Genomic DNA, 27,997 nt, shown 5'->3' on the forward strand with positions numbered 1-27,997 from the left:
GAGCAAAACTGCAAGTTTATTTTGGTCACCTAGCTTCAGGGGAAGAAGGTGGGTAGGGGGAGAGGTCTGTTGGCCTCCGGCAAATGAGGCCAACAGAGTCACCCGTGGAGCTCTCGGACGGAGTTCCAACAGTCCCGACCGCAGTGGGGAAGCTGGAAAGTCCGTGCGTGGCGTTCGTCCTGAGCGGCTTTTCTAGGAGTGGGAGGGCAATAGGCGGGGCACGGGCGTGTTGGGGGGCGTTCCGCAGGTGCGACCAGGTAAATCTTGGTCTCTTCAGATTGACATCACCTGGCGCATGCCTAGTTGGTCTGCACCTTCCCAGGTCGCCGGCTGCATTTTCGCAAGCCCGGGAAAAGTTGGGGGGGGGGGGAGATGAAGAACCCGGAAGTGCACCATCTTGCCTCCGTTCGTCCAAACAGTCCAACCTTTTATTGATAATAGTGATAAAGGGGCGCCATGGGTCTGTCTGGCTACTTCCTGCTGTTAAGGGGCGCTGTTAAGGTCGGGGCCCATGGTTGGCATTTGGACGTACGGATGAATAAAATAAGGCACAGTATTAGTATAGGAATGAGGAATGGAAGCATTTGTTGGAATAGGGGCAAAACCCAGAAGGGAGGTCCCGGCAAGGTTGGGGTATTAAGGTTCTGTATTTCAGTTTTTTTTTATTTTATTGAGGGTTTGAATGTTAGTGTCTACTAGGCCTGACTTGCTAACATAATAGCAGCACTATTCTCCAAGGAAGAGACAAGTGCCTCCTTTTTCAGCTGTAAGCAAGTCTAGGGCTCGCCTGTTTTGGGTAGCTACTTGGGCTATTGAGGTAGTTCGGCGCTGCAGGGAGGCCAGGCTTTCAGCTGATTCCAATAACTAGAGGGAGGAAAACAGCCCGTTTTTGACGGAAGTGGCATAGTGGCATGGAAAGTTGCTGGAAAATCGCTGGTTCTTTTGTGCCCGTTCTGGTGGTCTTAGAAAACAAATCAATTGGGAGCCTAATACTGTACATGGAGGTACCGTCCTAGTGCCAGGACACTGTTTTATTTGGTTGTTTCGTTTACTACTAAACAAAACAGTCAAGATTCCTCTCCTAATGAGGCAGACTGAAGAGAAAAAATAAAAACAAATGTAAACACACTCTGATGTCACTGCACTGAAAAAGGAAAAGAAAGTAGGGTAAAAGGGTGAGGGTTCTGAGTGTGGATGTGTGGTTGTGTGTGTGTAAGTGCATGATTGTGTGTGAGGGGGTAAATGTGTGAGTGGCTGTAGAGTGATTGTGTGGGCATGAATCTGTTGTGTAAGAGTGTGAGTGTGTGTATGAATGTGAGCTATTTGTGAGTGAGTCTGTGTATGTGTATGAGTGCTTGTGTTAATAATGCGTAGGTGAGAAGCAGAAAGAGGGAGAGATTGATTTTTGAGTAGTGTGGTAGAAGAAGACATTCTTTAGAAAAAGGAATCTAAAAAGACTGAGGAAGACAATGATGTGAATCTCTGCAGGATAAAAGCTACAGGCTAGGTGATTAGCAAGTGGCAAATACCCTAAGGTGAGAAGATCCTAAAACCTGCAGAGGAACAAGAGGAGGAGAGTGACTCCAGCCTTCTGGTGAGAGAGAAGGGCATGTAGGGAAGTGGAGGCCAAATTGCATAAAATAGACCATTGCGGGTTTCAGGTTTTGTTTAAACTTGGGGAAATCACTGGAAGGTTTTCAGTAAGTAGCTGAGATTCAACATTATCTTATTTGCTTTTCACATTTAATACTCTGTGCGCGACATAATATCGAGAAGCCAGGGTTGAAAATCTTGCCTCTATCATTTCCAAGCAAAGTGGTCTTGGGCAAGTTACTTATGCTCATTATGTTTTAATTTCCTCTTACAGAGATTTCATCAGTTCCAAGACTTTGTCTATATTTATCAATAGTATTTTACTTTGCAACTTTCTTTTGGATTCATAATCTATTTAATCTCACTATGCCCTCTACATTAAAGGACGAGTGGGAAGTGGGAGTCCCTTGTAGATAATTAGCAATTAATACGAAGGTTTTAAAAAAAATTGTCCTATGCAGATTTTCTCCAAATCTCATTCAAGTTCATGGCAGCGAAACCAGTACAACCAGTACAGTAGCAATGTAACTTTACTACATGATTATCTATGACCAAGGGCAGTAAGGGCTGCCTGCTAATAATTCTGCTTGACCTTTCTTTTCCAGCACACTAGACAATCGTACAGTGTGGATAATGGAGCATGCAGCTCTTAGAATGTTATATGAGCCTCAGGCTTATTGAGGATGCTGAACTTGTGCCCGGCCAGGCAAAAGATTCTTGTGTAGATTCTTGTTTTTGAATTCCTTTGAGTCACCACAGTGCCTTCCTGGGGCCACATTTAGTTGCCTTCCTTGTTATCTCATTTGCAAAATGTTCCATTTCTCTGATAGTGAGCTCACAGGCTCTAACAAGACACTTTCATGATGAACCCCCCATGCATTAGCAGCACCAGCAGCACCACAGTCATACTGTCCATCCATATACATCTATACATACAGAGACAAACTTGTGTTCAAACTCTGACTTTGTCATATTTCTAGGGCAACTTATGCAGTTTTTATGGAAGCCAGTCTTATCTGTATAATGTAGGCTCTTGCAGAGATTTACAATAGCAGTGACTATTCATTAAATGATGGTAGTTGCTATAATTACAATTATTAATAATAACCTTTCAAAATCATTTTTTTCATTTAATTCCCTTCACAATTTTATGAACGTTGTGGAACAGCCATAATCCCCCAGATAACAATGGCTAGAATTTGTTGACAACTTATAGACAGTTGTCATTATAAGATTTTACACTAGCTCCTTTACTCCAAACAGTAATCCTATTAATTAGGTACTGTGGAAGATTGCATTTTCCAAAACATGGCCCAAACAATATCTCCCATCCCACGTGCTTTTCCTTCAACATGACTTTGACAGGTCTTCCATTGAAAGGTGGAGTCTACATAAACTCCACTTAGATTTGTGCAGCCTGATGACTCCAGTGGAAAGGATGCGATGTGACTTCTGAAGCTAGTTAGCAAAAGGCAACACAGTTTCTGCCTGGTGCCCTTGGGAATCACACGTTCCAAAACCAGCCCACACAGAAAGGAAGCAGCAATCAACACAAACTTGCCAGCCATGCAAGTAAGCTGGTTTGGAAGTGAATCCTCCAACCCCAATGGAGCTGTCCCCAGCTGTTGCTGTGGGGAACAGAGGCATGCTGTCTCCTCCAAGCCTCGCCCAAATTCCAGACACATGATAAAAACAAATTATTATTATTATTATTTTAAACCACTGTTTTCCAGCAATTTGTTACATAGTAATTGATAACAGATTCAGGTACTATTATATCCAGGTTAGAAACGGGGACACTGAGGCAGAAAAGCGTTCATTAATTACTAGATTGCATCATGACTACCAAGCAAAATACTTAGCAAAAACAATGTTTTGTTTCCAGGGTTGTAGAACTTTTTACATTTTTTCATTCTCCTACTACCTCTACTCCCTGACATTGTTATTGCTGTTGTTGTCTTGTTTTTGTGTTTTGTTTTTGTAAGAATGATATGAACTGCCCCTCATTTTCTAGATTTTCTTTTTGATACCTGAGTAAAGCAGGAATAGGTTAGAGGAGGCAGAGGGCTGGCTGTGGCACCATGGAAAAGGGAAAACCAAGCCCACCTACTTACTCTGCGGAAACTTTGGTGGGTTGTCATTGACATCGGTCAGTGTGATCGTCACTTTGGTTGTCCCTGAGAGTCCGCCCATATGTCCACCCATGTCCTTGGCCTGGATCACCACGTGGTACTCCTCCTTGGCCTCCCTGTCCATGTTGGGTAGGGCTGTTCTGATGATACCTGGACAGGTGAGCAGGCAACATCACAGATATTCGTTTATAACATTATGACAAGAAAGTTCTGAGCACTGAGGAAGCAATGCTGAATAAAATAGCTCATGCCCTGGGCAAGAATCATTTCAACATGATAATTACAACCAAAGGCAGCCATACTGAAGCATCATTATGTCTTTTTAAGCAAATCATAAAACTTACTATACAACATTTGTATTTATGTTTTCCTGTACATGCAAGTAATAACCTTATTCTTCTCAGATATAAACACCCTAAACACTGAAATATTTGAGTGGCCATTGCATGGATATCCATGACTAAACTCATACTTTTTGACTTCCAGCACAATCTTCTCTAAGTCTATTGCTGCATACAATTCACAGAAATGTTTGATGGCACATATTATGTTTAAAGTAGGAGGTGCATATTTCATGCAATACATTAAAATGTAAATATTAATTTTTAAAAGAGTGAACCAAATGGGTTAAATGTATACAATGCTCATACAAGCATGTACTATTATCACCTGTCACTGAAAACAATGATAAATTAATAACTGAATTCTACATGATTGCTGGATATTGGCACATGTGTGCCATGCTCACTTAAATCTTTAGGAGACATTTGGAAGCTTTTTCTCTCTGTAGATATGGCAACAGTTACCTGAGAAATATGGAGAGCACTGTGGAAGCCTTAGTCCTTATTGCTGTCTTACTTCTGGCATTAAAGTTGAGTTTTTAGATTATATTTGTTATTGGGTCATCGTGAAATATGAAAAAAACAATAATAAATGTTTCATGGTGTGCTGTGTGCCAGGCACAGGCCAAGTATCTAATCCTCACACTAACCCTGTAGGGTAGCCCTCTTTATTCCTTTTTCATAGTTGATCAAACAGATAATTAAATAAGTTCTGATCAGGCCTGGGACTTCTTATTCACCATGTGTTACAAGTCACAGTGACATTCCACAGTACCTGTCTGTGCTTCCACCGAAAAATAGGGTTGTCCTTCGAGGATACTGTACACTAACTTGGCGCTATTTCCGTAAGTGGGGTCATCTGCATCTGAAGCTGTCACCTGGATTACTGACGTTCCTTAAGAGCGAAATAAATTAATTAGCAACATCCCCTCAGCTTTTCAAAGTATGTTCTTGTTTACAAAGTTTTATTTTAAAATTAACCCTGAAGAAGGCACCACAATTATTCAACATTCTCTCATTTTCCTGGAGTTGAGATGCAAAGCAACCAGTCAACCAACCTTCCTTCCTTCTCTATAAGAATGCCCACAGTTTAAAAATGAACTTTCTGTATTTATAGTACATCCTGCATCGGTTGGTGATTAAAATAATATTACAAACATTATTGCAAACATATCTTACAACTCATGCACTTGAAATGTTCAGTATATCAAATAATTACATTAAAATCTTCCCAAAGTGTATAATAAATGATAATTAACGATAAATTGCTTTCATGAAAGGACAGAGTATAATCTTCCATCTGTAGCAGAACAATAAATACATCACTTTATTGTTGCTTTGCATGTAATAAAATTGCTGCTAATACTACAATTTAATTAATTTATGGCCATAAATATTGAGCAGAATGTTGTTCCCTACTGGCATGAAAATTGCATCTTCCCACCTGTAGCTGGTCTGGTAGCCATGTAACAGAAATCACCAGTAGACATCTGGTGAGAGGTAAGGGGAGCATTCATGGGTCAGAATGAAGGGAAACCAGAAAACTGAAGAAAGATGGGGCTCTGTTTTTCCTAAAAACAACTTTTGTTTCTGGCTGGTCACAAATAGCAAGTATCTGGGGCATGGCGTGCTGGGCTTCAGAGCAGGGAGAGAGGAGCTGGAAGAAGAAAACCAGCAATTATCGAATTTCTCTGTGCCAGCATGATCTGGGGGCACATTCCATGTATTTTGCCAGCATTCCTCTGCTGGGCATTTTTTTACATCCACTGTATTATTGAGAAATTGAATATGAGATATATGAAGCTTTGTAATCTATTTCACAAAGTTAGTAATTGCCAAACTCTAACCCCAATCCAGCACGCAACAAAACTCAAGTTCATTCTGTAACATTTTCAGCAGAGGGGCAAGGTTCTACATGGGAGGCAAGGGAGCCAGTTTCCACAGCCTCTCACTACCTTTAATTTATAGGGTTGTCAGTGATTTTTGTGTGTTGTACATCTCACTTTTTTCTAGTTACTGTTCTATAATTCATTATTTCACAGAAACAACCTCTTTGGAGCTCTTCCCATTTGTCAGTCACTATTCTAGGCAGGATAGATTTATAAAGGAAAATACCATCATCGCGTGGCTAGGGAAATTATTAATTTTTAATGCTTAATTTCCTTCTAGAACTCTGCTACATCCTTTACAATGGTTTTGCATTTCACATCTATTTCACTTAACCTTCAACATAGTTTATATTATCCTCATTTTATAGATGGCAAAATGAAAACCTAGAAAGGTATAACAGGTTGCCTGGGTTCGCATGGCTGATTAGGAGTGCAGCCATGATTCATAGCACTGTCTGACAACAAAGACTATACTGTCATGTGCCGTAATACAATGTTTGAGTCCTCAAAATAATAAGAGCCGTCCATGACAAAGCCACATCCAGCATCACACTGACTGAGCAAAAGCTGGAAGCATTCTCCTTCAGAGCAGGAATAAGACAAGGATGCCCACTCTCACCAGTCCTAGTCAACATAGTACTGGAAGTCCTAATCAGAGCAATGAGGCAAGAGAAAGAAATAAAAAACATCCAAATAGGAAAAGAAGAAGTCAAATTATTTCTCTTCACTAGTGATACGATTCTACACCTAGAAAACTCTAAAGACTCCGCCAAAAGGTTCCTAGAACTGATCAACAACTTCAGTAAAGCTTCAGAATACAAAATCAAGGTACAAAAACCAACGGCATTTCTATACATCAATAACACTCAAGCCGAGGGCCAAATCAAGAATACAGTGCAATTCTCAATAGCCACAAAACAATAAAATACTTAGGAATACATCTAACCACGGAGGTGAACTATCCCTACAAGGAGAATTTGGAAACACTGCTGAAAGAAATCATAGATGACACAAACAAATGGAATATTGATCCTTCAATGGTATTGATTCTTTCAACCCATGAGAATAGAATGTTTTCCCACTTGATATCATTAAAATGGCTATACTGCCCAAAGCAATCTACAGATTCAATGCGATTTCTATCAAACTACCAACATCGTTTTTCACAGAATTAAAAAAAAAAAAAAAAAAAAAAAACTGTCCTAAAACTCATATGGAACCAAAAAAGAGCCCTAATAGTCAAAGCAATCCTAAGCAAACAGAACAAAGTTGGAGGAATCACCTTACCCAACTTCAAACTACACTACAAGGCTACAGTAACCAAAATAGCATGTTGCTGGTGCAAAAACAGACACACAGACCAATGGAACAGAATAGAGAACCCAGAAATAAAGCCACACACCTGCAGCCACCTGATTATCAACAAAGTTGACAAAATTAAGCAATGAGCAACGTACTCCCTAATCAATAAATAATGCTACGGTAGCTGGCTAGCCTGATGCAGAAGAATGAAACTGGACCCCTACCTTTCCCCATATACAAAAATTAACTTAAGGTGAATTAAAGATTTAAATGTAGGACCTCAAACTATAAAAGCCCTAGGATAAAACCCCAGGAAACACCATTCGGGACATTGGCCTTGGGAGATAACTTATGACTAGGTCCTCAAAAGCAATTGCAACAAAAATAAAAATTGACAAGCAGGACCTAATTACACTAAAGAGCTTCTGCACAACAAAGGAAACTATCAACAGGGTAAAGAGACAACCTACAGAATGGGAGAAAATATTCACAAACTACACACCCAACAAAGGTCTAGTATCCAGAATCTATAAGGAATTTAAACCATTCAACAAGTAAAAAAACAATGTCATTAAAAAGTGGGCAAAAGACATGGATGGACACTTATCAAAAGAAGATATGCAAATGGCTAACAAACATAAAAAAAAAATTGATCGTCACTAAACATCAGAGAAATGTAAATCGAACCAATAATGAGATACCATCTCACACTAGTTAGAATAGCTGTGATTAAAAAGTCAAAAAATAACATGCCGGTGAGGATGTGGAGTAAAGGGAACACATATACATTGTTGGTTGGAATGTACATTAGTTCACTCTGAAAAGCAATTTGGAAAAGTCTCAAATAAAACAGAATTACAATTAAAGGCTGGGCACGGTGGCTCATGCCTATAATCCTAGCACTTTGGGAGGATGAGGTGAGCGGATCACCTGAGGTCAGGAGTTCAGATCAGCCTGGCCAACATGGCAAAACCCCTTGTGTACTAAAAATACAAAAAAACTAGCCAGTGTGGTGGTGGGCACCTGTAATCCAGCTACTCAGGAGACTGAGGCAGGAGAATCGCTTGAACCCAGGAGGCAGAGATTGCAGTGAGCCAAGATCATGCCACTGCACTGTAGCCTGGGCAACAGAGTGAGATTCCGTCTCAGAAAAAAAAAACAAAAAAAAGTTACAATTCAACCCAGCAATCCCATCACTCTTTATAGACCCAAAGGAAAATAAATTGTTCTACAAGAAAAATGCCTGCTCTTGTATATTTATTGCAGCACTATTCACAATAGCGAAGACATGGAGTCAACCAAGGTGTCCATCAACAGTGGACTGGATATGTCGTGTGTATATATATATATATATATATATATATATATATATATATACACCCTGGAATACTATGCATGGTGGCGTGAATAATATCATGCCTTTGCAGCAACACGGATGCAGCTGGAGGCCATTATCCTAAGCAAATTAACACAGGAACAGAAAACCAAATACCACATGCTTTCATTTATAACTGGAGGCTAAGCATTGGGTATAAACGGACCCAATATTTACTCAGTGGGCATAATATACATGGGATTACTAGAGTGGGGCAAGAGGGCAACTGCTGAAATCTATTGGGTACTCTGTTCACTACCTGAGTGATGGGGTCATTCATATCATAAACCTCAGTGTCACACAGTATATTCATGTATATTCACTCAATAAACCTGCACATGGGCTGGGCACGGTGACTCACATCTGTAATCCCAGCACTTTGGGAGGCTGAGGCAGGCAGATCACTTGAGGTCAGGAGTTCAAGACCAGCCTGACCAACATGGTGAAACCCCGTCTGGACTAAAAACACACACATACACACAAAAATTAGCCGGGCATGGTGGTGCGCACCTGTAATCCCAGCTACTCGGAAGGTTGAGGCAGGAGATTTGCTTGAACCCAGGAGACAGAGGTTGTAGTGAGCCGAGATAGCATCACTGCACTCCAGCCTGGGTAACAGATGGAGACTCTGTCTCAAAATAAAATAAAATAAAATAAAATAAAATAAAATAAAATAAAATAAACCTGCACATGTACCCCCTGAATCTAAAATAAAAATTGAAACTAAAAAAAAAAAAAAGAAGAAAGCCTGAATGTTATACCTAAACATCAATGAGCCTGCAAAGGTGAGAATAATGAAAATTTCCCCAGATTATATATTTTGACGACTTGACTTTCCCCATCCCGACCCCTGACACTCAGTTGCTGACACTGCTGTTCCCTCTATATGGATTCATTTGATATTTGTTGTTTCTCATTATAATACACATGCTAAACACCAAGAGGCTGAAGGACTGGGCAGCGAAAATGGAAGAGACGAAGGTGGGAAATGGCTCAGACTGGCTTTTGATGAGCACCTGACTTTTCCTTGTGGAAAAGGAATACACCAGTTTCTGTCATAAAAAGCTCTGTATGCACAGTGGAAGGATCTTAGCGTTCTAGAGTCAAACCTACCTTTCTTAAGTAGGTTGATTTCCTATACTTGGTGCTGGGTTTTCTCGTCTGTAAAATGATCCTGAATTCATTTGAGTTCTAAGACTCTTTTAAGCAGACTCACTCCCTGATTAGAACAGTTCTACTCACTGTTTGAAAGACCAACCTTTCTTAATATGAGGAATGTTTCTCAAAAGAAACATTATATAAATGTTTCATTATGTGCATGTTATAAAGAAAGCTATTGCCAGAAGGTGGCTAATTCTTTGAAGAAATCTTTCAAAAAATTATCCTTTAGCAACTTAATATGTCTTCAAGCATGTTGAAAAGATATACCTATTTCTGAATTAATACATGGTGACATAGTGCTGTAGTTAAATGTACATTTTAGATCCATTTAATCGCACAAATGTCCCTAAAGAAATTAGTTAACTTGTTTCTGGCATGGGTTTCCTATCTGTGAAATATGGTGAGTTGGAATTACCCTACTGTAAAGATTAATCATTGCAAAAACTAAATAAAATAGTGCATGTAAGTCATTAATTAACACAGTGTCTACATGCAACAAATATTACCGTTGTCATTATCTATTAGACATCAATATGCCCTAGTGACTGGATGTGTATTAGCTCTATTCCTACAAGACTAGAAACTGTTATTCCCATTTTACAGAGGAACAAAAGAATTTTGCCATAAAAGATAGAGAAGGAGCTCTACCTCCTGATTTGGAAGAACGGGCTTCAGCCCACCCACCACAGAGACACCAGGCCTGGAAGCAGAGCAGGCCTCTCCCACGGTACGCACCCACATTGGACCTCTCAGGCACGTTGGCATGATAGGTCTCATGCAGGAACTCCGGAGGGTTGTCATTAATGTCCTGGACCTTGACAATGAATTCTGACGGTGGCTCCAGTGGCCGGTTGGTGTCCCTGTCCACTGCCTGAGCCATCAGCGTGTACTGGGCTCTCTCTTCTCGATCCAACGTCTTGGTGGCATGAATGTTCCCTGATTTGTCATCAATCACGAAAATGGTTCCAGCTCCTTCACCTGAGAGAATGTATTTGATGTTCCCATCACCAGAGTCAATATCCGAATGAAGCTGGAAAAAAGAGAAATTGAGATTTTTAATTTCATGAGGAATGCAGTGGGGAAACTCACTTACAAGTGATAGCAACAATCTGCTGCACACACACACGCCAGGAAAGGGAGATGTTCTCATCCTATTTTACAACAGGAGAAAGGCAACCTTAGAGAATATCATAGCCTTGGTCACACTGCAGAACAGTGAAGCCAGAGTTCAAATATATACACACACACACACACACACACACACACACACATACACAAACATATACATACACACACACACACATATATAGGTATATTTAATTCTAAGATTCATGCTCTCCCTTCACCTCTTTCCATATATATGCACATATACAAAATACAAAAACCTAAACATGTCTCAATAGTTTGAAATAAATGTGTGTTTATTTTTAAAAACATAAGCAAACATTCATGCAATAAGTAAGTCTTCCTCTCAACTCTGACTCCCATTCATTCATTTTCTCCTCTGCTCAGAGATTATCACTGTAACCAGTTTCTTGTGAATCCTATAAGAAATATTCTATTCTATGCATATGCAAGGAAATCTACACACATACATATGCACCCTTATTTAGTGTTATACAGTTAAGTTCCAGAGTACACACATCATTCTTCACCTCATCCTTTTCCTCTAACAAAGGTGACCATTCCACGTTTATAACTATAGATCTTCCTCATCCACTGTATGGAGGTTATTATCTTTTTTAAAAATTTTTTGTTTTGGGGGTTTGTTTTTGAGGTAGAGTCTCACTCTGTCACCCAGGCTGGAGTGCAATGGCGTGATCTCGGTTCACTGCAGCCACCGCCTCCCACGTTCAAGCGATTTCTCCTAAATCAGCCTCCCAAGTAGCTGGGATTACAGGTACATGCTACCACATCCAGCTCATTTTTGTATTTTTAGTAGAGACAGGGTTTCACCATGTTTCCCAGGCTGGTCTCGAACCCCTGACCTCAAGTGATCTGCCTGCCTCAGCCTCCCAAAGTGCTGGGAATATAGACATGAGCCACCACGCCCGGCCAATGATTTTTTTTTTTTTTCTTTTTCTTTTTTTTTTAGCAGTCCCCTTCTAAAGAACACTTAGCTTGTTTCCTGGCTTTTGTTACTACAAACAATTGAACTGATCAGATCTTTCCAGAAGGCCTGCTTTGCAGTACACAGGGTATGAGGATTTGGGAATGTGGCCTGCCTGAAAGAAGTGTCCATCCTAACCCTAAAGGCAGGTAGGACTAGTTGTATGGGTTGGTATGTATACAATTTCTTAGGTGTCAGAAAGAATCTTAAACATCCCCAAGTTTGTCTTCTTTGACAGAGCTTAGAGATAAGATGATATTTGCCTAAATTCACACTTGTAAGGTCCAAGAAATCAACTAGGTCTCTTAACTTCCAACCATCTTCTGTTCCACCTCACTCTGCTCTGTGTTTTCAAATATGAAAGTCTCCCAAAAATCACATCTGGTTTTCCTGTAGCAAAAACACTCCTCACCCCACCTTGTTGTTCCACCTTAATTTCTGCAGCTGTCATTTTAATCTGAGTTCCTTGGTCCTCATTCTGCCCTTTGTGGGAAAAAGCAAGCATTATTTTTACTGTTCTAGTGGGTTTCAAGAGCAGTCAAGTAGAGAAAAAGACCTTGCTTCTACCTACTAAGTAAGAAAACCCATTGCAAACTAGAGAGCTTTATTCAAATGGTATTTAAAATAATAAAAAAGAGGTCAGGCACATTGGCTCATGCCTGTAATCTCAGCATTTTGGGATGCTGAGGCAGGTGGATCACTTGAGGTTAGGGGTTCGAGAACAGCCTGGCCAACATGCTGAAACCCCATCTCTAGAAAAAAACACAAAAATTAACCAGGCACGATTAATTTAATTAATTTTAGTTAATTAATTAATTAAAATAAAACTATGATTATTATCAATGCCATTTAATAGTAACAATATTAATAGTATTATTTATTACTAATGCCATTTTCATATTTTTGTTAAAACTGGTGTTTTATTATTTCAATTTAAATTATTATTATGAGACTAAGGCCTAGAGACCTTGCTCATAAAGCAAGGTTGAATACATTGATTTTTAAATATTTCGTTTTCTTTCAATTTCCCCAAAGATATCTAACTGATTTGCAGTGCTTCAGTGAAACCCCGTTATTTCAGCTCAGGGAGTTACCTGTAGGTACAAATTACAAAGACCATTTTGTTTTTAGTACTCTTTGTTTCTCGGAGGAAAAAATAAACAGACTTTTCTTCAGAATTTATTATTCATAACAACGTGTTGTCATGAAATTATGGCTAACACATTTCTGATGAATAAGTCCATTTGACAGTAAAACACAAAGCTGTTTGATGGCCTAGGACAGATGAACAGAATTGCCCCAATCTTCATTCAGTCAAGTTTCCTTAATGAAGGCAAAGTTTCTGCCCCCACTCCCATCTCAGGGGAGGCTTACCTTTGTTCTTCTGTTTACCCTGCTGCAGACCTGGCAGAAGTTAAGGGCAAAGACATACGAATGAGGAACAAGAAAGTATAAATACAATGCTGACTTTAATGGGAATGCCCAGACATTGAATCTTTCTAGAGGCCTTCATATATTACGTATAAATTTGGCAAGTTTCTTGAAAATTAACCAGATCTATTTCATGATCAGCCAAATAAGTAAAAATTTAACAAAACATTTCCTATTATTTTTCTACTTTGTTTTCAGGTCAGAAAGTTGGATATAACTTCCCTTTTTTGTATCTAACAAAGATGATTTATACAATTGACACGGATACATACTAGGCTCCACACACACACACACACACACACACACACACAACAAAACAACACAGTTTCAGAAACCATTCAGTGCTATCAAGGGATCCAGTTGCTGAGGCATACACAGCCAATTCCTAACTCCAAAGACGAATGGCTTCCCTCTCTGCATAGCACAGCATGACACAGGCTGTATTTCCACAAGAAATCTGAAAGTCCATGGTTTACCAAATTTCACTTTTTCAGGGCATCTTAAGTATTCAACCTTGAATGTCATCAAATCAAAGGTTGTTAGGAAATAAACCATCTACTCCATCCCTCCTATTTCTAGGGAACTGTCTCAGCACATTTCAAAAGAAAGGTCCACAGGACCAACCACTTTATTTATTTTTCCCCTATCCAACCCGACATCAGATTCATTCTCATGCGCCTAGGTTTTGAAGGTCACACAGCATGAATAATACTAGACTTTTCCTTTTCCCTCTTTTTTTTCTCTATTTTCTTCTAGTAGGCATGACAATTGCTTATTCCACAGAGATGCTGAAATGACTCTCCAGATCCTGTTTCTTCTGCAACCCCCAACCTGAACACACACACACTGCTTCCCATTGAGAAAGTCCCCAAAGCAGAAGGTTCTATTCATATCTCAGAATGATTCATGCACAGCCCTTCACATCATTCAAGCTCCACATCCCTTGCCATGGCTGAAATCTATTTTTCCTCTCTGGGCACACAGCCCATCTCCTCTACTTGGGGAATTCCATATGCCAATTATTTCCATCTCCATTTCTCACGTCGACTTCCACATATTTCCATTTGGGATATAAATGAGTGAAATTCCTTTGGTACATCTTCAAGAAGAAATTTTTCCAAACTTACACAATGTCATTGAGATTCTAATTCTAACACGAATCTCCTTCAAGTATGTCAATTATGTGAATACAAAGTGCTGTTCTCATGTAAAAGAACAATTAAGATAACTTTGTAGAAATCAGTAGGGTTCAGAAACCCCACAAACCTACTGTCTTTCCCTTTTACCTTCCACTGGATAATTCTTGCTCATCTTTTAGGTTACAGGTTATCCCCATGTTCTCCTTGAAACCTTCCTTTGACATCTCTCCCAAATATTACTATGTAAATTCATAATCATTTACATAGAATTTCCTCATTATTCTTCATTTTCCTTTTTTTATTTTTACTTTTTTAATTACTTAGGTAACTGTCTCTTTTCCACTAGACCTCTTTGAGGCCAGGAGCTATCTTAATCTAGTTTACATTTTGCCTAGCACAGCAGCTCCACATCATAGGATTTCAGTTCTTATGTATCTAAAGATCTTTTTGTTTTCTGTTTCTTCTTTTTTTTTGAGATGGAGGCCTTTGTCTCATAATAATAATTTAAATTTAAATAATAAAAATACTTTAACAAAAAATATGAAAATTGCATTAGTAATGAATAATACTATTAATATTGTTCATATTAACTGACATTGTTAATAATTTTCTCATTTATGTATTCATTTTTTATTTATTTTTTGAGACAGAGTCTTACTCTGTCTCCCAGGCTGGAGTGCAGTGGCGCATCTCGGCTTACTGCAACCACTCCCTCCCAGGTTCAAGTGATTCCCCTGCCTCAGCCTCTGGAGTAGCTGGGATTACAGGCACTCGTCACCATGCCTGGCTAATATTTGCATTGTTAGTAGAGACGGGGTTTCACCATACTGAGCAGGCTGATCTCGAATTCCTGACATCCAATGATTCACCTGCCTCAGTCTCCCGGAGTGCTGGGATTACAGGTGTGAGCCACTGCACTAGCCACACATATCTTTTTGTAGTTTTAATGTCACTATGATCTGAAAGATAACTGTATATTTTACTACAAATGCTAGTGGGTAGGTAATTTTCCAAACTCTCTTGAATTTGTATTTTGGACTCTCTTTCTATACTTGCACTTTTCTGTAAGGGATACACAGAGACCACAGAGCCTGGAATGGGAAGTCATCTCACTGGGTTTTACCATGCCTGTGGAAACAGGGATAAAACCACATCCAACCTTCTGATACATATTCATTCATCTCTTCAAAGCTGGATCTAGCACCAGGACATAAATACACAGGATGACACTGCTCCTGACACAAAGTAGCTTGAGGTCTAGTCAAGTAAACAGATTAATAAGCAGACACATCAAATACACAAAGGAAAGCTATGATAAAGGGTCCAAAGGAGGAGCATTCAGGTTGGGATTAGGGTGTGGTCAGGGAAATGCCTTCAGCTGGAAAATGGTTAAACCAATTATGGCTATGTCTGTTTAATGGGCTATTAAGCAGTCATTCAAAATGGAGTTTGAGCCTGGCATAGTGACTCAGGCCTGCAATCCCTACACTTTGGGAGGCTGATGAGGGAGGATCATTTAGGTCAGGGGTTTGAAGTCAACCTGGACAACACAGCAAGACCCTTTCTCTACAAAAAATAAAATAAAATACAAATTAGCCAAGCATGGTGGCATGAGCCTGTAGTCCCAGCTACTCAGGAGGCTAAAGCAGGAGGATCCTTTGAGCCCAGGAGTTTGAGATTACAGTGAGCTATGATCACACTACTGCATGCCAGTCTGGGCAACAGAGAGAGACCCCATATTTAAATAATATGATAAATGAGTTTTATGATATAACTCCATAAAACTAAATGGAAAAACCTAAGAAGTATTCTCAACATGGATAAGTCTATTAATTTTTTTTAAAGTCTGGAATAACATATTATGTACAATATTTGGGTGGTTTTACTGGCTGTTCAGGCCATTGGTGTTTTCTCTCTTAGATGCCTGTGGGCCTTTTGTTTCTTTCTGGCCACAGACGATTATTCCAATGGTGGGATGGAGAGCTCAGGATTAAGGGAAGGCAGCCTTACCCTGCCCACAAGCACGGGGTCAGGCCCGGTGTACTCCTCTATCACGAAGAACTGGTTCCAGACCCAGCCACGCTTGGAGCGCTGCAGCACCTGCCCCTCCTTGCCTTTCTCGTGGTGCCCATGGAAGGAGGGCCGCAGGTGGCCCCGCCGCTCTGGAGCAAAGGCCTGACTGTGGCACAGCATGCCCAGGCACACCAGGGCGGCTTGTAAACAGTAGTTCTCCTTCATTTTTGGTTACGTGGTAGGCACAGGAGAATGCAGCTGTCACCCCTTCCACCAACCGTGTGGTGGTCTTGCCGAGGGTGGCCTCCCGGACGTGTCACGCAGACCTCTCTTGGGATGGAACGTCTCTGCTGGCTGAGCTCATCACGTCAGGGCTGCCCACGTCCCCAGTCAGCTTCTGCAAGCAGAGAGAGGTTGGATTAGCTGCAGGCCGAATCCCCATTTCGTTTCCATTCCATTCAGTAAGCCTTCAGGACTGGGCATCAGTTTTATCACGTGGGAACTACAGGCTTTGGGGAAGCTCACTGACTGCTTTGAGCTCAGCTTGCTCATTTATGAAGTGAGGATAAGAGTGTACCCACTACAAAGCTGCCACTGGGATTCAATGAGTAATGCATATAAGTCTCTTAGCACAATGCCTGGTACTAGTAAGCACTCCATATTTATCTGTTATTATAATTGATCAAAACTGTGCTTATATATGGTTTTTTAATAAGAAAACAGGGAATTAAAGGAGTCCAGATGAGGAACATATAATCCACACTGGGGTTCAGTTCAGGGAGAGGATGGATGGCTGGACTCAATCCTTTAGTGAGAATTGCTGTAATAAGAAAGGAAAGTGTGGGATTCTGTGCAGAAGGAACATCACATCCAAAAGCACAGTGTGTTCCAAGACGTTCAGCATGCCTGGAGGTAGTAATGAAGAAGGCGGGCAGGCAATGGATCGTGTTAGAGAAGGGATGTAGGGGAAGATCCCAAGAAACCATTGATGGCTACTGAAATATTTATAGGAGAAATAATGGGTCAAGGTCTCTTTGGTAAATCAGTTAAGGGTATAGTGTCAATTCAAGGAGGAAGATTTGCTTTTGTCTGGCAAAGATCTGTCCACGAAGCCAAAGATCCTACCTTGCTTAGCCTGGAAGTCTCAGAAAGGATATTTTACAAGCTTTCACTAACTAGGAGAAGGAAAATAAAACAAAACAGTATGTCCTACTAACCAGCCCAAGGTCGTGTTCCCAGCACCCAGCCATGACTGAGCTACTCAACACCAGTGAGGATAAGCCAGTAATGCCTTTCACCTTTCTACATTCCTCACAGGTTTCGGACCTACAGTCATTTCTGTCTTCTCTCCAGCACTCTGGTTCTCATTGGCAGTCCTTAACTTCTGCCTTGGGTTCTGGACTTCTTCATCGGACTTTCTCATGCTGAAAACTTAATTCTTCTCTAAGGAATTCCCCTTGCTTGTTCTCCTCTCTTAGAACCATACATTTGTTTTCTGGAGAATCACCTTCTCTCTCTGGAGTGCCACTCAGACTCCAGAAAGAGAATCAGATGAGTTCACCATCAATGTGAGGGAACCTGAGATAGTTCTTTTTCAGGAGGATGACACATTGATATTGAAGATAACATTCTGTTTCAGCATCTGGGTCTAAATGAAACTGAAAAACTTATTGGGCATTGTAGGAATCACTGTCATCACCTAATTTTTTTGCTATCTTCTTTGGGTGAAATAGTTCAGGGAAAAAAGGGAGCAAGAAGGAAAGAGCATGGATCTTGGCATAGTGGAAGGTACATAGACTTAGAGGTCAGCTGCAGATGGATCAGAATACCACTTCCATATTTTACAATCTGGGTTACTTTGGGCATGCCAATCAATCACTCTGAACCTCAATGTTTTCATGTGAACAATGAGGATGACAAGAATTGTTGCACCCATACAGGCCTGAACACAGAGTTGGGAACTGGGCATGTACTAGGCTCCTTCTTCTTTTCCCAGAGTGTCACAATACAGGGGAAGATCTCAAGAAACCACTGATGGTTACGGAAATATTTACGGGAGAAATAATGGGTCAAGGTCTGATATGGTTTGGCTGTGTCCCCGCCCAAATCTCATCTTGAATTTAACATGTGTTGTGGGAGAGACCCAGCAGGAGGCAACTGAATCATGGTTGCAGGTCTTTGCCATGCTGTTCACATGATAGTGAATAAGTCTCAGGAGATCTGACAGGTTTATAAAGGGAAGTTTCCCTGCACAAGCTCTCTCTTTGCCTGCTGCCATCCGTGTAAGATGTGACTTGCTCCTCCTTGCCTTCCACCATAATTGTGAGGCTTCCTCAGCCACATGGAACTGTAAGGGTACCCATGCCTTGAACGTAGAGATGCCCCAAAGAGGGTGATGAGGTGCTTTCTCCAAGATGGGAATTGAGAACAAATGAGTTACTTGGGATACCATAGCCATCTGACCTCAGCAACCTAGAAAATAAAAGAACTGGTGAAATTATAATTTGTAGATACAGATCCATTCCATTTTGATGACCTTTGACTATACCAGCTCAAGCCTTTCTGTTTCCTTTGTAATATGGCGAAGTGGTATCTGGGAGGCCACAGATGTGCAGTTAATGCCTGGTGACTGTCACTTTTCTCAATAACACTTTGTATTATGTTATTATGGTATTATGTTAGTCTTTATTCAAGGAATAGGGGAGTTGAAATCTATAATATTTGTTGTAAACAGACACTTTTGGATATGTAAAAGGCTACGTGGGAGAGAGAGAAAGATGGAAAAGGCAGTGTCATCATTTAGCAACTTCTTCCTTACATTCAGGCACTTTAATAATACATCAGATGCTGTTTCTAGAAAGCCAAACTGACTGTTTGGAAAGAGCACAAAGAAGGCCCTAGCAGGGGTTAGATGCTAAAATGAGGCAATATGAAACAACAGAAAGATTTCTGGGCAGAAGTCATGAAACTCAAGATTTGGTGGAGAATCTGGCACTAATTTGCCATGGAACATCATTGATTCTACTCTCAGAGGCTCTGTCTCACTCTGTAAAATGAAGCCTGTGTAAAATTTTCTTCAAATGGCTTCATATTCACAATTAGAGTTTCAGTGAACTAGTGAGGGGCATTTCTGCTGATTCATACAGTGTCTCCTTACTAGACTGTAAACTTCTGAATGGATGGGATTATATCTTATTTACATTTATATGTCTGGCACCTGAGCACAAAGCAGGCCATCAATAAAATTTTAATATATGATTTGAATCTCAAATTTCAACTCCAAACTTGACATTGACTCTGTGAAAACTCAAGAAGAAAGAAAGGAAACAGCCTATGGTGAGGCAAGATCCCTGCCCATCCTGCACCATGCCAAGTATTAAATGCTCATTCACACAGTGATAAATTATTCTTGCATATAAGCTGTGAAGTGTATTAGAAAGAAAGGATTTAATTAAAGTTGATATTTCTTCACCTCTTTCTTCTGGCTGCCATTTTGCTGTGAAGCACAATTATTTCTAACACTAGAAGTGTTGAAACAAGATGACAACTTTTTTTCTTGTATAAAAAAATGTCTAGCTTAATACTAATGAATTTAAGAGTTTCCACATGATTAATAAACAATAACATTCAATCTGTTAAAAAGATTAAATTATCTCTTTTCTTCTTTTGGAAAGAATACTGAATCAACTTGCTTTTAAGAGCAATGGCCCGTCATTTTAAATGCTTATATGACTATATGTAATACAGAAAGTTATTTTTATGGTTAATTTTAGGTACATATAAGATTGATTTTAAGACATAATTTTTTTAAAAAAATATTATTCACTTTCAGAATGAAAATTTATGTAGCAAGTTCTTTTCCTTAGCTACTGTTCTAAAAGCTTTACAAATAGTACTCATCTATTAATTTCTATAACAACCTTATGAATAGGAGCCATGAATATTCTTCTTTTAAAGGATGAGGAAACAGAGTCCCAGACACATTAAACAACTTATGCACACTTACACTTCTAGTAAATAGCAGGCCTGAGATTTGAACCCATGGCGTCAGGCCCTAGAATCCATGTTCTTAACCAGTGAACAACCACAACTCTTGTCATTTGTTTGAGTTTGAAGTTCATAAGGAAATTATATGAATGTTGTGATAAAAAGCAGTAACCTAGAAGCCAGCTAAATGTGGGAAGTAAATTACCATTGGAGCTCAGTGTATCCTAATAACAGGACTAGAATGAAAATACTAATAATAGTTAAAATTTGCCAGGTGTTATCCGCCTAACATTCTTGGACATGTTTTCCATGAGTTGAGTCATCAAATCATAAAAACCCTAAAAAGTAGCATTATTGCTATTCCCATTTTACAGGCAAGTAGTCTGAGGCACATCAAAATTACATAATTTGTTCAAGGTTACAGAGCCAGCAAATGAAGGAGCTGGGATTGAACTCTGAATGTTTGGTTCAAGGACTTGTATTCCTACCCTCTACAATTTTACCTAAGAGAATGCTGCAGTTCGAATTTAGGCACACTAATACAAATAGACACAATAGCCTTAAAATGATGATAATTTAAATTTTGGTAGCATGGATAAGTAGGCTATAAATAAAAAAAAATTATCCAAACCAAAAAGAAGGAAAAAGCATTTTATATCAATAACCAAAGTGAAGATGAACAAGAGGTAATTACATCAGTCCATCAATAACCATCAATAACGTAGTATAACCAGGTCCTTAAACAACATATGATACAAAATTTGATCTTTGGTTTTTATTTTAAATACCTGTTTCAGAATTTCTAAATGTGTACGTTAGAAAAGGTGTATTCAGAGTGGTTTTTGTTTTTTGTTTTGTTCCGGTTTATGAAATGTTTCTAGAATTGAGAGAACTGATTGATGTATTCAGTAGTAGGGACTTAGTAGGAATCTCCCATGAAAATTAATAGGAGGCTGCCCTCCTAAGGAGACCTTGATGTTGGTAATAATTAGGGAAATATATCAATGTTCTAATTGGTTTTAATGAAGACCCCCAAGGTAGTTCTTAATCCATTAAAACACTTTTTAGCAGTATGCCAGGATGCCTAAGCATTGGGATTCTACTAAAACATATAGGAGGACTTTATTTTATGATGGGAGCATATTGCTTGGAGGGAAAAATAAATGTTGTTGAAAGTCACAGCAGTAATAACATGACAGGAAAACAGATGTGCAAAGCCACCAGCTCGAAAGGGAAGGCTCACCCCTCTATCTTGAGAGCAGATAGCCCGTCATAAGCTACCGCGCCTTGAGCGTAAAACTCTCTTGCTGTGCCTGCTTTTGTCTCCGTAAAAGAAAATGACATATACGGGTGTTTAAGTATATTTGGACTCCTGCTGGAAATTGTTATTGGGTGGAGAATGCAAGACGAAAGCGCTTAGCAGAAAGCAAGCAGATTTGGTTTTTCAGCTGTGCCCTCCCCACAGAGCTGGAAGGATCAGATGGGCTGACCTGTTTTTTCATTTCCAGGTAGCTAATTTACAGTTAGAGACAGGTTATTATTACATTAAGAATATTACCAAGGCCCACACCAGAGCTCAAAACCCCATTCTGTATCTGCAAAGTCCCCTTGTTGTTGAGCTCAGGGGCTCTGGTATCCCTTTCAACAAACACAGCTTTGTAACCAATCCAATTCTATTATGCAAATTAATTCAAGCATATTTTATTCCCCGTTCAGATCTCATCACTCAGCACTGAGCTGGTCTCTCATTTCAAATCAAATCACAGGAATTATGCCATGTCTGTGGAAATCACAGAGAATAAGGGAGAAGAAGTATTACAAGAATTATTGAGTCACACTTCCCAGTAATTCTTCTCCCCTGATTTCTAGACTTGGAGCAAGGCATAAGCTTGGGGTAATCACTTCTTCTCAGGTGCAAAATACACAGCAGAGACTGCAAAAAGGTTATGGCATATGCTGCTCCAATTTCTAATACCAAATTCAAATGTTAAAGTAGGCAGCAAATAAGACCCCTTATCAAAGACCCCAGCGCTCTGCAAAGGTGAGTGGAAATTTTAAAACTGCTTCAGTGGAGATCTGAGTCTCTGCTTCTGGAGGGATAGAGAATGACAGAAGTTCTGCTTTGAAAGTGGAAAGATCATTCACTACCTGTGTCAGGCAAAGCTGGGTTCAAATCCTGGTTCCAGCACTCATGATTTACATTATATTGTCATAAAAGTAGATACTATCCTTTGTCAGGTGCTTGATTTTTCTAGTGCTGGACAGTATGCTAAGGGCTTGGTATACATTATTTTATTTCATTTTCACCACAACTGCATATATATAATATGTGAGATATATATATATATCTGTGTGTGTGTGATATATATATTTGATATATATATATATATATCACTCAGACTTTAGGAGGAAAGTGAGGCTCAGTGTCCTTACGTAACCCACCCAGGTACACCCTGAATCACTGACAATGTTGTAATTCAAATGCAAGTTTACAGGACTGCAGAAGCCAAGCTTGACTTTGGACTATTTTACCTGGCTATTCCTGTTCCCAATCTTCAATACAAGAAGATTGCATGACCAACTCCAAGGGTCATCTCAGCTCCAAAAATTTTATTTGCTATATAACATAACGTTTGCTAGATGTGACTTCCACTAATTTTTTAAATAAATACAATCAGATTTTATATTCTTAGGGTCTCATGGCGACAAAATATTATAGGAATCCAATGTAACACCCCAGACCTAAAACTTGTATAGTCACTCAGTGATAATTTATCTATTTAAGTAACTAAATCATCTTCAAATGATAACATGATTAAGTGCAATATGTGCAATGAAGAACTTATTATTTGTACTCTACTCTGTCCTTAAGACAATCTTTTTCTTGGTGTAATATTTTCAAATGTTGATCATTAAGATGAATAACATATATCAACACTACAGGAAATAACTCTGTCTGCAGTGTCATCTCTAACTATGAATAAATACTCTATATGAATGTGTGGAAAGAGAAATAGATTTTATTTTCATCTGTTCTTTTGTATGAGCTAAGATACCTGAGGGAAGATTAGAGCAAAGCGGTGTAATGTCATTTGTGGTATCAAAGGCCTATATGTAAACCTCCCTTTGTCTCCAAGCAGTAAATATGCATCAAGCTTTTTTTTTATTTGTCTGTTCCTTCACTTGGCAATAACCTCTCAATGGTTCCAGGCCTAGGTTGAACTCTGAGGATACGCAGGCATCAATGTACCTCCAGTAGGTAGACTGTTCTCAAACAATACTGAGACTGTTGTCTAAGCAGATGAATGATGATATGATGTGTTCAGTACAGATAGGACTATGTGCAAGAGCACAAAGGAATCCATGACTACACTTCTGCAGACAAATTTGTAAAGTATCGGTCCTGTATTTCAATACTTGCCTACTCAAACCTCTTGCAAGTAAACTCCCATATCCACAACTTCCAATGCCTGGAGCTTCCATTCCCACTTTGGGCCATGGCTCATTAAACCACACCCAGTTCAATGACAAGTAAATCATAAACCAACCATTGATTGTTTCAGCCTAGTTCAAAATGATAAGATGGGTGAATCAGATTTCTTTGGGAACTTCACTGAAAGAAAACAAGAACTTTCTGCAGTTAGTAAGGGAACTAAAATAGGAAGGTTACAAGGAACTTGAGAAATGGAGTAACTACCAAATGACATCTCATGACCAATGTTTCAATGAAATCAAGGCTTACAGCAAACCAGTTACAAATTAAAGAGAAACAAACGTGACCTCTGTCTCTGAGTCATGTAAATAGCAGAATACAGGGCATCTGAAGATCTTGGCAATTTAAAGACTCCCTCAGCAGCTGTCTTCATGGAGCCCATGCTACTGATCTGTTCCTGAATTTCTGTGAGATCACTTGTAATGCCCTTGAATGACAACAAGCTTCCTGTATGTAAACTCACTTGAGTGATTTCTTTTGTCATCAAAACAGCAAACATAGTAAACTACCATAATCAAAAGGAAAAAAGTTTGGTGATTCTGCTAGTCAAGACTAAAATAATGTAGCTGCATGAATCACTTGTTCAGATATAGAAAATGCCTTCTCTGAATTTCTAAGACTGAGACAAGAAAAATAACTCTAGACCAAAGCCAAGACTAGTGATCTAGCCTAGGTTCTGCCATTGAACCACAGTGCAAACTTAGAAAAAATACTTTTCCCTGTGGGTTAACTATCTCCTTCTACAAAACAGGAGGTTGGAAATAGCCTATAAAAGGTCTCCCATGCATATCTGCAGGGGCTTGTGAGTCTGTGCTGAGAGTAAGTGACTTTGCCTAGATGCAAGCTTTTATCTCATTTTGAAGGTCTAGGTCCCAGCTGGCAGGGCTGCATTGTATACAACTTGAGGCCCCAGTGACCTAGAGCATCACAGCAATCATGCCTTCTGGGGCTAGACAATGCTGAGCCCCTGCTATTGTGACAGGTCCTTAAATTCCAGTATTAGGAATCAGGACTTTACTGGATAAACAATGGGAATTCATTCAGAATTTCTAGTCATGGGGTTGAGGGGAGCCAAGCTGTCACCGATGTGCAGGAGAAATGGAGGTGAGGAGTGGCAGCTCTTACTAAACAGTTAAGAGGATGGGCTCAGGAGTCAGAAAGAGTTGGAAGGTTAGAGCTCAAGACTTAAACTCACTACACTAGAGGTGGAAATCAGCCTCTACAAGTCTCCACAGTGCCCTGTTAAAAATGGGAAAAGCCCGGCAGGGCGCAGTGGCTCATGCCTGTAATCCCAGCACTTTGGAAGGCTGAGGTGGGCAGATCACAAGGTCAGGAGTTCGAGACCAGACTGGCCAACATGGCGAAACCCAATCTCTACTAAAAAAAATACAAAAATTAGTCTGGCATGGTGGTGTGCACCTGTAATCCCAGCTACTTGGGAGGCTGAGGCAGAAGAATTGCTTGAACCCAGGAGGCAGAGGTTGTAGTGAGTCAAGATCGCACTACTGCACTTCAGCCTGGGTGACAGTGCAAGACTCCATCTCAAAAAAAAAAAGAGGAGGAGGGGAACTCTAGGACCAGTCTCACAGGGGGACTGCCAAGAGAAAAAGAGACACTGCGTGTACTTTGTACAGTACCTGTCATATGGTAATCATTCACAAAATGTAGTCTATGAAGGCGGGGACCTTTTATTTGCTGCTTACTGCTGTAACACAGAACATGGCCTGGTCCACAGCAGGTGACTAAGAAGATGAGTTAAGAGTTTTGTTTATTCAACAAGAATGCATAATTACATATTGTAACCCCCAGATACCATGCACTAATCCAATAAAGAATAAGCCTCATATAGCGGCTCTAGGAGTCCATTGTCTATTAAGGAGAAACAAGAAACCAATATTACGATAGAGATTGCTAAATGCAATAATAGGTATATGTGACGAGTTGAGAAAAAGTAGACCAGTGTTGTTTAATGGAAACATAATGTCAGTCCCATGTGTAATTTTAAATTTTCTAGAAGCCATATTTTTAAAAAGTTCAAAAAATCAGTGAACTTAATTTTTACAATGTATTTTATTTAACCCAGTATGCCCCAAATTATATCATTTTAACATGGAATCAATATACACATTCTCAAGACGTTTTATATTTTTTTGTCCTAAGCCTTCAAAACCTAATGTACATTTTATATTTAAAGGAACTCTCTGTTGGGACTAGCCACATTGCAAGAGCTTACTGGCCACATTGCAAGAGCTTACTGGCCACATAGGGCTACTGGCTACCATCTAGGCAGCACAGGCACAGGGGATTCTTCAAGTTTCTTGAGAGAAGAGGGCATGTAGTCAAGGAAGACTTTCTGGAGGCATTGCAATAGTTCAGGTGAGAGGTAATATGGTTCTGAACCAGAAAAAATAAGGCTTGGGTTGAGAAAAAGGGGCTACTCTTGAAACCGTGCAGATGTAGGTGGTTTTAGGAACCAAAAAGATTGAGGTTAGAGAATGAGGCAACAGTGAGAGGAGAGTGAGAAGACAGTGGTGCTGTTCCTGGCCTCAACAGGAGAAGGGCTGTTTGAGGAATAAACAGCATTTAGTTTAAAACCTTTTCTTTCTTTCTTTCTTTCTTTCTTTCTTTCTTTCTTTCTTTCTTTCTTTCTTTCTTTCTTTCTTTCTTTCTTTCTTTCTTTCTTTCTTCTTTCTTTCTTTCTTTTCTTTCTTCTTCTTCCTTTTCTTTCTTTCCTTCCTTTCTTCCTCCTCCTTCCTTCCTCCTCTCCTTTCCTTCCTTCCTTCCTTCCTTCCTTTCCTCCTTCCTTCCTTCCTTCCTTCCTTCCTCTCCTCCTCCTTCCTTCCTTCCTTCCTTCCTTCCTTCCTTCCTTCCTTCCTTCCTTCCTTCCTTCCTTCCCTCCTTCCCTCCTTCCCTCCTTCCCTCCTTCCCTCCTTCCTTCCTTCCTTCCTTCCCTTCCTCCCTCCTTCCCTCCCTTCCTTCCTTCCTTCTTTTTTGAGGCGGGGTCTTGCTCTGTCGCCCAGGCTGGAGTGCAGTGGCACGATCTCGGTTCACTGCAAGCTCCGCCTCCGGGGTTCACGGTATTCCCCTGCCTCAGCCTCCCCAGTAGCTGGGACTACAGGCACCCGCCACCGCGCCCAGCTAATTTTTTGTATTTTTAGTAGAGACGGGGTTTCACCGTGTTAGCCAGGATGGTCTCGATCTCTTGATCTCGTGATCCACCTGCCTCAGCCTCCCGAAGTGCTGGGATTACAGTCACGAGCCACCGCTCCCGGCCTCACTCCTTTCTTTCCTTCTTTCCTCCTTCCTTCCTTCCTTCCTTCCTTCCTTCCTTCCTTCCTTCCTTCCTTCCTTCCCTCCCTCTCTTCTTATTTCCTTCCTTCCTTCCTTCCTTCCTTCCTTCCTTCCTTCCTTCCTTCCTTCCTTCCTTCCTTCCTTCCTTCCTTCCTTCCTTCTCTCTGTCTCTCTCTCTCTCTTTCCTTCTTTCTTTTTTGATGGAGTTTTGCTCTTTTTGGCCAGGCTGGAGTGCAACGGCAAATTTCAGCTCACCACAACCTCCACCTGTGAGTAGCTGGGATTACAGGCATGCGCCACCACGCCTGGCTCTTTTTTTTTTTTTTTTTAAGTAGAGAGGGGGGTTTCTCCATGTTGGCCAGGCTGGTCTCGAACTCTCAACCTCAGGTGATCCACCTGCCTCAGCCTCCCACAGTGCTGGGATTACAACAGTGAGCAACCGCGCCTGGCCTAAAACATTTAAAGCTTTCAGAAACCAGTGGAAAGATGTGCAGGGGAAAAGTTCAAAGTAGAATTAGGTACCAATGTTCTTGCAAGAGTAGGTATTATCAATTCTACCGTTTCTTTTCAAGTGTGGAGATTTTACTGCATTATTAAATTCTAGAATCTCAGAGTTGAATGACACTCTAGAGACTTTGAGCTATTAGTCCTTTATTTCAATAGACCAATGGGAAAACTGAGATACAATGATGATAACGAACTTATTCAAAATAAAATAAAGAGTGAAAAAAAAAAAACAG

General features: G+C 40.1%; 1 protein-coding gene across 1 annotated transcript in view; it reads right to left on the bottom strand.

Moving 5' to 3' along the window:
• CDH11 (cadherin 11) overlaps nucleotides 1-27,997 on the bottom strand; it is a 178,544-nt gene that overhangs the window by 44,565 nt on the left and 105,982 nt on the right. Inside the window, exons 3-6 of the mRNA XM_010355192.2 lie at nucleotides 16,484-16,883; nucleotides 10,529-10,823; nucleotides 4,842-4,961; nucleotides 3,708-3,875 (exon numbers count right to left, since the gene is read on the bottom strand). Of these exons, the coding sequence (XP_010353494.1) occupies nucleotides 3,708-3,875; nucleotides 4,842-4,961; nucleotides 10,529-10,823; nucleotides 16,484-16,711 (811 nt within the window). The 5' untranslated portion in view covers nucleotides 16,712-16,883. The remainder of the gene's footprint in view (nucleotides 1-3,707; nucleotides 3,876-4,841; nucleotides 4,962-10,528; nucleotides 10,824-16,483; nucleotides 16,884-27,997) is intronic.

This window comes from Rhinopithecus roxellana, chromosome 20 (assembly GCF_007565055.1).
Source record: "Rhinopithecus roxellana isolate Shanxi Qingling chromosome 20, ASM756505v1, whole genome shotgun sequence".
In the NCBI taxonomy this organism is placed as follows: Eukaryota; Metazoa; Chordata; class Mammalia; order Primates; family Cercopithecidae; genus Rhinopithecus; species Rhinopithecus roxellana.